General features: G+C 33.6%; 1 protein-coding gene across 1 annotated transcript in view; it reads left to right on the forward strand.

Annotated features, from left to right (window-relative positions):
• Positions 1-3,657: 3,657 nt before the first annotated feature.
• FOXG1 (forkhead box G1) overlaps positions 3,658-13,169 on the forward strand; it is a 28,084-nt gene continuing 18,572 nt past the window's right edge. Inside the window, exon 1 of the mRNA XM_015585516.2 lies at positions 3,658-3,862. Within this exon, the coding sequence (XP_015441002.1) occupies positions 3,658-3,862 (205 nt within the window). The remainder of the gene's footprint in view (positions 3,863-13,169) is intronic.

Raw genomic sequence — 13,169 nt, forward strand, 5'->3', positions numbered from 1 at the left:
TAAAGGAAATAGACAGACAACCCTAGGAAGCTCAGAGAGTTCCAAACAAGATGAACCCAAAGAAGCCCACACCAACACATATAATCATTAAAATGCCAAAGGTTAAATACAAAGAGAGAACTTCAAAAGCGGCAAGAGAAAAGTTAGTTATCTACAAGGGAGCTCCCATTAGACTGGCAGCTAGTTTCTCAAAAGAAACTTTGCAGGACAGAAGGGCCTGGCACAAAATATTCAAAGTGATGAAAACCCAGGATCTATAACCAAGATTACTTTATCCAGCAAAGCTATATCATTCAGAGTCAAATGACAGATAAAGAGCTTCCCAGACAAGAAAAAGCTAAAGGAGTTCATAACCACCAAGCCAGTATTACAGGAAATGCTGAAGGGACTTCTTTAAGAAGAATAAAAATATGTATCAAAAATATGAGAATATATGGGGAAAATATGTGAAAATGAAAGATGCATATTATCTTTTTAAGACAAGAGAGAAATACCAATTACTAACCCAAAGTGGGGAGGAGACAACGTTGTTTAAAAAGTCATGATTCAAATGTGGAGAAAATAAATCTTTGGCATAATTTTAAGCAATTGACATTAAGAAAAGGGAATTAATTCTATCATAGCACAGTACCTGACCCAGCATAGTCATAAAATATAAACTTTCAGAGACAATTTATGAAGAAGGTGAAACATCTGGTTGCTGTTTCATATCAAGTTACAAATGATAACAATCTTAACAAAATAAAAGTAATGGAGTAGCTGATGAATGGTAGAGAGTGGCAGAGGTAAAAAACATGGAGGAAACAGGAGAGGTGATAATATCATATCTTAATAATGTAGTGGGTTATTATTTATTATCACAATAGTAACCTGTAGAAGTAAAAAAAAAATGATAAATGACTCTAAAATACATATAAGAAGTATAATGATATAATTTAGCATTATGGAGAAACCACCAGAAGAAATGCAAGCAAAAATATCTAAAAGAGCTTGCCTCTAGGAAGCCAAATTGCTGTTGAATAGAAATGGTTCTGTTACTTTGATCATAAATCTTTCTAAATTATTTTATTATTGTCATATGTTCATCTATTTCATTTATAATTTTAAAAAAATTGTTTTGAAGAGAAAGCTTAGGTGGCATCTATTCCAGAAAGCTTTTCCTAAACCTCAAGAACTAAGTGGCTTTTCCCTGTGCTTCCATGACACCCAATGCACACCTCCAATGTGGCACTATTTTTATTGTACACATACAAATATGTGTTCATCTCTTCCCCAGGAATCTGAGTTCTTTTGGAGTAGAAACCAAATTTTATTCATCACTCTATTCTCATCACCTAGTACATTATCTGGTACAGAGTAGGTAATGACTATATGTTGACTTAATGAATAAACAATCAACCATATTAGGTAACCTAAAATTAATATTTCAATTAATTTATGGGAATTAATAAAGACGTTCATGGGATATTTAATTCCTTTCTTACCTCATTGGATATTTTAACCTTCTAATGACAGTAGAAGAGCTAGAGATAATGTAAAGTTACATGTTTTCCAAACCACCAGTATTTAGCAGACACTACGAGGAAATTTTAACTATAATATAACCTTCAAAATTCTTCATACCCAGAATTTAAACATAAATCAAAAATCTATCTGGTTTTAAATCAACTTACCAAGTTCAAATGTTAATATTCCACACCAACTCACAGCATGCCACTATCAGCCTTAATTTGGTATTATTTCATAGAAATGTTGCAATTACAATTTAGTCCACATTGATCAGCAAAAGTTAAAGGGCAAAATTAATTGATGGAAATAATAAAGGGCAAAACATTAATATGATCTAAAATGCTTAGAGTGTAGAGAGGAACTGTTATTTTGAGATTATTCACATTGATTTGCAAAAGAACAGGAGAAATCCGTGAATAAAGCTAAAGTTCAACATGCTAAGTTGTATGTCAGCATTTCAAAAAATAATTACTAAAAATGACAATTACATTATAGACATGGAATTTCTGACTAATAGACTTAACAATGACTAATGATATTACAAATAAGCTGTGTAGAAAATGTACAGCAGCTGCAGTAAACTATGCCTTCCAAGTTGATGTGTGGATTTATTTTGAAACCTCAAATAAAAAAAAAGTATGATTCATTTTTTATCAAAATGCCTAAAAGTTTTGGGTACTATATCAAGTACATAAAATTTTTTAAGTTGCAAATATTTTCTGGTGCTATTTATTTTAAATACTTAAGGAACAGTGTAATATTCAGACAATTCAACCTATTTGTAGAATACATAAGGACTTTAGATCAATTAAGTAGGTAGTAGTTTGTGACAATGAATATTCTTATGTTTTGGAGGGTTTGTATGACTTTCAGAGTCTCAACATAAACTAAATCCAGAAATAAAATCAGAATATTACATTTGCTATTTATAAACTTCTCTCGCTTAATGTCTCACGTGCTCTTAAATTAAACCTATCGAATTCCATTTTTGATATAAAGAACATGAGAGATTAGATTGAGAAGCTCAACATCATACAGTTGTTAATAGAATGGAGTCTAGGATTTGAGTCTTCTGATGTTCAATGGTCTTTCCACTAAATGCTTGTTTCCAGGCTGTTTCAGCTACTGAAACACACATATCCTATCAGGTCTTGCTTATTTTGTAAAATAATGAAACCTGTAATGAACCATTTCTAAACTAAGTAATTTTTAAAGCCTCTCCTACTGCCCCTCTTCCCCATCCCAAGAAACAATTCACCATAGGTAGAGTAAATAGGAGAAATGATAGAAGCTTCATATGAACCCTACAGAAGTATTTATGCTTGTCCAATAAAGCAGTTAGGAATGACAGTGAGTTCTAATAGGTTGTAAAAGAAGTTTAACAAACATGTATTTTTATAAGCTACATTTAGAAGACTGTGTACTAAATTCTTATGTTTAAAATGATCTTTTTGAACAATTTGAGAAAACACAAATGTAACTCTGTGTATTACATTTAACAAGCTTTTATATAGACACACATACATACATACGTATATATATATATATATATATATATATATACACGCACACACACACACACACACACACACATATATATATATTGATTGTATTTTTTGACTTATATCAAAGGAATATATTTTACTTTACCCTAAAACAATTTTTCTCTAACTACATTCTAGGAATATTAGAACAAAACAAAATCAGCATTTCTGACTGAGTTGTAAGCTATCTAGTATCTTTAATGCAAGAAGTTCAGGTACGCTAAAACCCATGTAACCCATGCCACCAAGCAGGCAGGCACTTGGACTGTGTTTTTTCATCATTGTGGGCCTTAATATTAATACTTCACATCCGTCAAGGCATTCCAAAAACAAATGCATAATCCATGCATGGCGAGCAGTAAAAACAGATGTTCTTCTGCTTCTAGGGGAAGATTTATAATAGAAAAATAGGAACCATCACAGAAAAAGTGTGTTCCCGTTTTCCAGGGTAAAGGAAAGATCTTGCTGGCAGCACTTTGATAAAAAGCCAAGACTTCCGACCCATAACAAGAAAGTTTCCTAGTGGAAATAAATAGCCCCTTCAATTATATCAAAAAACAGTTTTAAAAGAACCAGCTATGTAATCATTAAAGCAGGCAACGTGATGGCCTCAGTACAGACACTCGCCACACAGAGCTGTGAGTTTAATGGTCGAATAACAGCGGCAGTGGAAAGTCAGGGTGAACTGGTTAAAGGTTTAAAACAGAAAGCAGAAGAGAAAAGCAAAGGAGATAGAAAGGCAGCCCAGTGTTTCTCAACATACAGAGAATCCAGAAACTACATTGTAAATTCGGTGTCCCAGAGACAAGGTAAGATAAAGTGAGCATCAAGCTTTGGTAGTAATCAAATAATACCCCAGTCCTAGAATACAGAGACCTGGGCTTGACACCTAGCTCCCTCATCTATGAGCTTTGTGATCTATCTCAGATTTGAGGGGTACACAGTCTCAGTTTTCTCACCTGTAGTCTAGCACAAAAAATGAAAAAATAATAAAAGCATTTACTTTATGAGTGCCACAGGTTTTAATAGAGATAATAAAATAGTTGATTAGCACAGTGTACTCAATAAAAGGCAGCTATTAACACTATTAATACAGCAGGAAATCATCAAGTCCCTTGTAGCTTAATAAGAAATCTAGGATATATGACACAACAGATCCAGGAAAAGAACAAAACACTGACTTAGCTCCTGCTAAATAGCGGTAGTAGCCATATGATAGTGGTTAAGAGCATGGACTTGGGAACCAAACTGCCTAATACTTTTCCTTACCAGGAACCTAGGACAAATTACTTAATCTCTGTACCTCAGTTTTCTAATCTGTAGAATAAGAACTATAAAGCAACAACAATACGGAATTATTTTGAGGAGTGAATTGCTCTTAAAACTTTTCAAACAGTGATTAGTACTTACTTTTTTAAATTAACAAATAAGTAAGAGTATCAGTGTCTTAGAGAAGAGAAATTAGTGATCAAAGTTAGTGAATATGTTCTTAATTATTATTCTTAGCATACTTCATAAATTTATTTTTAAAGATTAGATACAGTGCAACTTATGTATTCTTTGGTATCTTTTCCATTGATTTGGTGGAACTAGGATCACAATCTATTTCTCCTAAGTATATTTACTATTTACTAACATATTACCTAAGACCATTTTTTGCATTACCATAAATTTGGTATAATTTGAGAAAAACCAATAGGCCTTTTTTCAAAAATGTCCCCTGCTGGAACACCCCTTAAATCTCTTCCATTATCATAACCTACCTGCATTATAAGCATAAAAAGCCCCTCTTATTGTCAAACTGGAGTCCATCAACCCATTAGTAGTTGATACATCACTTAGTGGGTCCCAACTTGTAAGTTTTTAAGTAGACTACAATAGAACAAAAAATTTCAGACTGCATCACAAGTAATAAGGCTATAATTTCATAAATCTTTTATTTCAGTTGCATATGTCTATTCGTGATCTGATTCATGATGTAAATTATATTTCTTACTATAGGTTGAGGGAAAAGCATTCTGAAAACCATCACTCTAAAAGTGATAATAAATAACATTGAGAACTTAACCCAAATTGGAATTAGTTACCAAAGTCGTTAATGGGTTACTCTGTAGGAGTGAACATCTTACATTCAGGTTTTAATGAAGGAGGACTGAGAGAAGAGAAAGTTATGGGACGTGGTGCTGCCTGTTAATTTGGGAAGGAATCTGCAGTGCGGAACATGGAAGAACCATGAGGCAGCAAAGGCTGCTGAGCTGAACTGAGGAAGCTAAAAGCCACACAAAGAAATAGTGGAGGGAACAATAAATTTCAACTTTGTTTTACAACTTTGTCACAGACTCTCCTTCTCTACCTACCGCCCTTTTCTCCCTCATAGGTTTACCAGAGGATAAGAACTATGAATGTGCTTTCAGTGTATCAGAATACATTGTATGAGAGTTTCCTTCTGCCCAAAGAGCTAGAGATTAGAATCACTTGACCTCTCACAGCATTTAATACTGCATAGCCTTGAGATCATCAAAATGGCAGTTTTAAAGAAAGGCTTGTATCAGTTTATTCTAAAAATTTACCACAGTACATGCTGGTCTTCAATATGTACTTTTCACTTTTCTCTCCTCCCTGATGCACTCATTTCCCTTCTTACCAGTTTAAATTCTATGACCAATTATTACAATCACTACTTTTTTACATCCCCGATTCCTTTTCCTCTCTCACTTCATACTCATTTTGGCTGAATCACAATACTGGTTATGTGTTCTTTGATGCCTTCCTAGTTCTGGAACCTCTGCAACTTACATGGCTGGAGAAAATATACAGCATGCAAACTAGTCTCATTTAAATTCATGAACGTGAATCTTAGGTAGGTCCCTAATGCTGCTTGGTAATCATGTTGCGTTTACCTGTCTCCAGCTCTCCCAGACAAGTATTTTATATTTTATAACTTATTCTTCCTCCTCACATTTCAAGCACTTCCATTGTCATCCTGTCTTAACTGACCGTGCTTCCTAGTCCATTGAGAAAATTAAAGCAATTCAAAAAAAAATCTTTCTGTACCCATGTGCTTGCTGCTCTTCCTGTAATGAAAGATGGCTACTGATATTTCCGCCTAATTCCAACCCCTCCCATCTTATGACCTCCATCCCATCTCAGCTCCCCACTCAAGGACTGGCCTTCAGCAATTCCTTGCTTTCTCTCCTATATCATCAAATTCTCCATCTCTGCTGGATCGCTTCTATCAGCAATTAAACATACTTTTTCTCCCAAAACACTCTCTGGGTCCACCTTCTTTTAACTAATGCCTCTTTTATCACTTCTTTTTTAGCAAAACTATTCAATGAATTGTCTATATTCTCTATCTCAAATTCTTTTCTTCCCATCCATTTTAATTATCACCCAAGAGACTTTCATCTCCACTATTCAAATGAAACTGTTCTCCTCATGGTTACCAATGATCTCCATATTGTAAAATACAATCAATATCCTATTTTCAACCTACTTAGCCCATCAGCAGCATTTGACGCAAGTGATTACCAACACTCTTTTCCTTGACTTCCAAGTCACCATGCACTCTTGGTTTCCTTCTAATCTCAGTCACTGCTCCTTCTCAGTTTCCCTGTTTATCCTCCTCTTCTCAACTTCTTAACATTGGAATCCATTGAACTCGGTCCTTGGTCTTCTTTCCCATATACTATTCTGTGATTTCATCTGGCCTTGCTAGCTTTAAATACCTTCTCTTTCTGCTGATAACGCACAAATTTGTACTCTAGCCCAGACTTATCTTCTGAACTCTAGATTTGCATATCCAACTTTAAACTTGACATTTCCACTGGGATGTCAACTAGATCTCTTAAACTTAACCTCAGCCAAATCATTGTTCTGATATCATGTCCAGATCTGGTCTACCTAAAGTCTCCCCCTTCTCAGTAAACTGAAACTCTGGTTTTCCTGTTGTTCAGGCCAAAAGTTTTCTAATCAATGTTGACTCCTGTCTTTTACATCTCATGTTTATCTTATCAGGCAAACCTATAGGCTTGACCTTCAAAATACCTAAAAAATACAACCTTTTCTTATCACCTCCACTGCTAATGACCTAACCCAAGGTCCCCTTTATCTCACAGCTGAACTTTTACAATAGCCTTCTGACTTGTCTACTAGCTTCCCCCTGTGACCCTCAATAGTTTATTCTCAGGAGGATGGCAGGAGGAATTAAAGTGTTAGATTATATTACTCATCTGCTAAAAATCTTCCACAATGGCCTCATCCATGTATGAATTTCACTCATATTAAAGTCAAAGTCTTTACAATGACCTTCAAGAGCCTCCATAACACCTTGCCTTCCTTTATGTCTCTAATTTTGTTTTTTAATCCCCTCAGTGTTTCTGTTCTGCTATAGAATCCCCCTTCTCTATCTTCCTGTTATTTAAACATGTCAAATACTTTAATTTCATGGCCTTTCAAGGCCTGTTTCTTCTGGCTGTAAAGCTCTTCCCCCAGATACCTACATGGCTCACTCTCTCAATCATTTGATATCTGTTCAAATACTACTTTCTTTGCTATGTCAGGATTCAAAAAAGGACCCGAGATTGCTGGCCCCTGGTGTACACACACTGTATATAACTCCCTTGCTTTGAGTGTGGGTGGACTTGTGAATATAATGAAATATCACTTGTGTTTAACTTATTAAGTGTTGACTGTGAGTTCATCAAAAGGGCGATTATTCAGATTATGATGGGTGGATTTGATGTAATCAGAGAAGCCTTTTAAAGGAGGTAAACTGTTAGAGAAACACATTAGGTTACCTCAAAGAAAACACAAACCACCATGCTGTGCATTGCCTACGAGGGTCACATGCCAATGAAATGCAGGTGACCTGTAGTAGCTGAGACTGACCTCTGCCAAAAGCTCGCAAGAAACAGGGACCTCAGGCCTACAACCACAAGGAACTGAATAAACAACCTGAATGACTTTGGAAGATGACCCCAAGCTCTATATGAAAACCATGAGAACCAGAACACAGCCAACACCTTGATTTCAGCCTCGTGAGATTTCACAGAAGACCCAAATAGCCTATGCCTGGACTCTTGACCTGACCACATTAAAAGTAAAATAATAAACTTCTGTTATTTTAAGCCTCTAAGTTTATGGTAATTTTTTGGCAGCAGTAGAAAACTAATACAATCAGCAGTCTCTATGGCTAAGCTATTAGAAATTGTAAGCACTCTATTTTGCATTCCTTATTCCCTTTATTTTCCTCCATTATATGTTTCATGTCATTAATTTGTTTTGTTTTTTTTTCATTGCCTCTTCCCAAATGGAATGTAAGTTCCACAAGAGCAAAGATTTTAATCTGCTTTGTTCACTATTCAACTACAGTTCCTGGCATGTAATAGTAGTTCAATAAATATCTGTTGAATAAATAAAACTATTAGGTACACTATTATTAAATAATTTGATTACTTCCTTCAGAATAATCCAATTCATTATTTATTTAATTTATAAGACTATGTATCCAAAATCTTAGCTAAATCTGAAGTTTAGTTAATACATGTTAGTATTTATTTCTTGATAAAGTATTATTTTTATTATTAAAAGCAAATAAAAACTTTAAAATTTATAAATGTGAATACTGTAAGAAATAAGGAAAGTGATAAATCTTTACTTTGGGCCTATTATTTGCTTATTACTCTTCAAGTATCTTTCTTACAAGTTTAAATTATTTTATCCTCATAAAAACATTATAAGATAGTTACCATCATTATCCCCATTTAAAACTTAGTGAAACTAAAGCACAGAGAGGTTTAATAATTTACCCAAGTTTACATAGCCAGAAAGCGATGGAATCAAATTCAAACTCAGGCGCAATTAAAAACTGTCAAGGATATTCGAGCCAGATGACAAAGGGTTAATATTATCACACAGGAAAGTCCTTAAAATTTAATAAGTAAAGGAAAATATTCTAATTAAAAATAGGCAAAGACAACAAATAGATCACAGAAGAAGAAATTTTAAATGTGAATAATATTTAAAAAATGTATTCAATCTTGCAGGTAGATAAAGAAATATACATTAAAGCAAGTTTTAGATATTATTTTCTCCTCTTACACTGTCAAAAGAAAATTTAATATTTGATGAGAGTGTAATCAGACAGGCATTTTCATAGATTGCTAGTGTAAGCAATATTAGTACAATCTTAATAAAATATAATTCAACGATGTGTGGTAACTGTCTTCTAAAAATGTATACTAGAATACCCCAAAATTCTTCCCCTAAAAAGTCTATTAGAAGGAAATAATCAGAGGTGGGGAAATACATTTATGTGCAAAGATGCACATCTCAGGTCATTTAAATGATAAAAAATTATAAACAATCTAAATGTGAAACAGTGGTTAATGGACAATGGTTATATTGTTCATTGTTAATCTATAAATTAATATAGATACTTGTATAGACACCTGTAATAGAAATTTTCAAAAATTGAAATAGTGATAAGGAAATGTTCATAGTAAAATACTAAATGAAAAAAGAGAGACAGCATACTCTCAGGATAATCCAAATTACTTAAAATGTACTATGTAGTATGTGCATATTTATGCATAGGAAAAGGATTGGGTTTTTAAAATCGCTAACTGTAAAATGTTAACTGATGTTATCTCTGGTTTTCTTTCAACAGGTGATTTATGTTTATTTTCTTCTTTATAATATACCAGAAGTTTTTTTTCTTACAGGAAGTCTGTGTTAAACTGAAATCAGAAGTAAGCAGAAATTATAGATATTTTATAATTTATCAATAAAAATATAAACTTCTAACTCACGTATAAGAACAGATTGGTCTTCTGATTCTTACCTGCTACCCTGACCCACATGTTTCAGTAAGATGATGGCACGTTTGCCAAGTAGAAGACAATATCATAAAACTACACCATAAAACAAAACTAGAAAATTCCACGCAGAAAAATCTTCCAAAGGAAGGATGAAGCTTTTTGATCAATAACCCAGAATTAGCTTTATATTATGAAGGTTTTTGGATTTTTTTTTATTATTTTTGAATTATTTTAATTATTTATTAATTTTGTGTTATTATTTTATTAATTATTTTTTTCTTTTAATACAAACATATTACTTGGAAACCTGAGATTTCTCAGAATTCTTATTGAGAATTAAAGCATTTTCAGCAATCATTTTTAAAAGATCTGAGAACACACTGAATTATGTAATTGTTGTATTAAGATTTTTTACTGCCATCATTTATGGTTCTTCATTTACAATTGTCAATATCAATTTATTGATAGATGTGTTTTCTCAAGAAGCTGTGCTATACTTGAATCCATCTCAAAGACAATAAATACCATAAACTATGTGATTGTGAGATGTACATATTTTAACATCTCTGAAGTGTAGATGCATTTCACAATTTATGGCATGTCATAGATAAATTCCCGCATTTTTTTTCTTTCTTCATGGCCTATAAAATAATGGTGCAGCTTACAATGGACAGTGTATTCAATACAATTAAACATACTAACCTGTCTACAGCCATGCCACCCTGAACAAGCCTGATGTCTGATCTCAGAAGCTAAGCAGGGTGAGGCCTGGTTAGTACTTGGATGAGACCACCTAGAAAGACCATGTTCTATAGGCATAAGTAATAATTTAAAAAAAAAAAGAAAAAAGGAAAATGTTTTTTTTCTTGAAGTGGCACTCTAAATATTTTATTTCCATTAGTTGCAGTATCTACATTTTCTAAGATCAGTATAGTCTTTTTTATCATCATTGAGCTCTATAATGTAATTTTATATCATATATTATTAACATTTATGATTGTAAGAAATTCTTTAAATGATTTCTACATGTGGTCAAAGTATAAATGTTACTAACAAGACACATTGTGTTCTGTCATATAGATATCTTATATATTTTATGCTGCAGGGTTAGAAATCTGTTACAAATTCTAACACTGTCAAACCTCACTATAGTTTTCCACAGGAAAAAAAAACTAATATTCTCGTAAACAGTACATTTTGTGATGTAAAATTTGATTGATAATTCCTATATATCATTTCAATATACAGATCGAAAGATTTTCCTACACGTGTATTGATTTCACATGTCAGAAAACCCATGAAAACAACATTATAAAAGGCAACATTTGTTAAAAGGCAACCCACTGTAGCTAACTGGTGTTGAAATTGACTGCAGCCACTGTGGTTACTGACATTTAAAAAAAAAACATTCTAACCTCTCGCCTCTTCCATTTGATTATTTCAAATCAATAATGTTAAACCTTGATTACCTTAACACCAAACTCCCAAATTCTAAAATTTTAAGAATATCCTCTAAGTTCAGAGCTCTTCTCTAAAAAATAACAAACCACTTATCCTGGCCAACAAGAATTGGTTTCCGGTGCAAAAGACAGGGAGGACATACACAAATGTGTTGTTTCATAAACTCTGTGCAAGTAAAGTACCTATGCTGCTCTATAAACATATTACATGATCTTTTCAAGTTCACCACAAATGACATGTAAATAAACTATTGACACGTATGGCCAAAGACATCGCATATGTGTCAGGGCCAGCTCAGGCTGGGACTCTGAAGATGGACAGCTAAGCTCACTCAGAAAGAAGAGTACAAAACCATCTAAGCTCCCTATTCAACTAGAAGAGTTACAAAATGCTTTTCTGACAAGTAATTTAAACATCTCTGGCAGATGGCTTGCAACCTGGATGAGGGCTATGGCATTATTCCTGAGGAAGGACAGGAAGCTTAGTGTGGCCCCGAATCCCAGATATCACACTCGAAAGAACTCTTTAACCAATAAAGCATTTTAAAAAAATTGTATCTATAATTAATGCCAATAGTACTTTGTTCTTTGTTTTTGTTTTGGTTTTTTTTTTCCAAGCCAACTGTGTTTCACCTGGGATAAACACTCATTTCAAACAGACTTGGTAGAGAAGAGCAGGTGATTATACCTGCTTAGTCATGATTGGTAGTTCTGTCATATAGGAAAATAAAAACTTATTCCATTTGACTAGTGATTTCTATTAGAGTTCATCTGTAGGAAAAGCAAAAAGACACAGGAAGAAAACAAAATAAAAACAAAGAACAAAGGATAGACAGTAACAGAGCTCATTACTGAGGACTGTAATAGCAAGGGCTTCCATGATAGCTCTTACGGGGAGCAATAAGGTGACAATCACCAAGAGAAAAGATTGTGATAAAATCAAAAGATGAAACATCTTTGCAGCTAAGGGATTCATATATTCATCTGCATCAATCGCCTTTAGAAGACCATACTATAGTCACAATAAATTAATGAATGAATACCACATTGAATATTTGCAGGGTACATAAGCCCCATTTAACCTCTGGTTACACCTCTCTTAACCTTAATACTGACACTCTTAAAAACATGGAATTACAGTGCATCTGTGGTAGAAAATAGATATGGTAATGCCATATTCCCTTAAAGGACATTTTGCTATTAATCTGTTTAATGTTTATCTTTCTCAACTAGGAAACAAATTCAATACAGGCAGAGGGAATTTTTGTTTGTTTTTGTCTCCTTTATCCAATGCTGTATTCTCAGCATCAAGAATAGTTTCTGGCATATAACATGTGCCTGATATATACATTTGTTGAATAAATGAAAACATATACATATCATTAAAGAACTTCATATAATTCACATATCTTCACATATCTTTATATCATTAAAGATAAAATGTCTAATATTCCTTATGACTGAGTAAGTATAGCAAGTTCAGAAATTTGTGACCTAGTATCATGTCAGCTGAAGTGTATTTGATAATTCAATAGAAAGTTTACACTTTCAAGTAAGCACTTCCAAATATTCTAACACAAATACTTGAAAATAGTGAAATCAGCTACACTTCACTGCCCAGCTTCAAACTCATAGGAAGTGAGAACATGGGGTATACTGTACATGAGGGAGCCTCGGTTCTATTTTTCCATGCTATAACGATAATACATAGTGTGGTTAATAATGCTCCTGTTATCTCATTTGAAGCCAGAGATGCAGAAGGCTAGCTAGCTCTGGTGGCTGAATGCCCAGCAGAGGGTAGCAACGAGCTACTTGAGAGAAAATACATTCAAGAG

Source organism: Pteropus alecto, unplaced genomic scaffold, assembly GCF_000325575.1.
Source record: "Pteropus alecto unplaced genomic scaffold, ASM32557v1 scaffold171, whole genome shotgun sequence".
Lineage (NCBI taxonomy): Eukaryota > Metazoa > Chordata > Mammalia > Chiroptera > Pteropodidae > Pteropus > Pteropus alecto.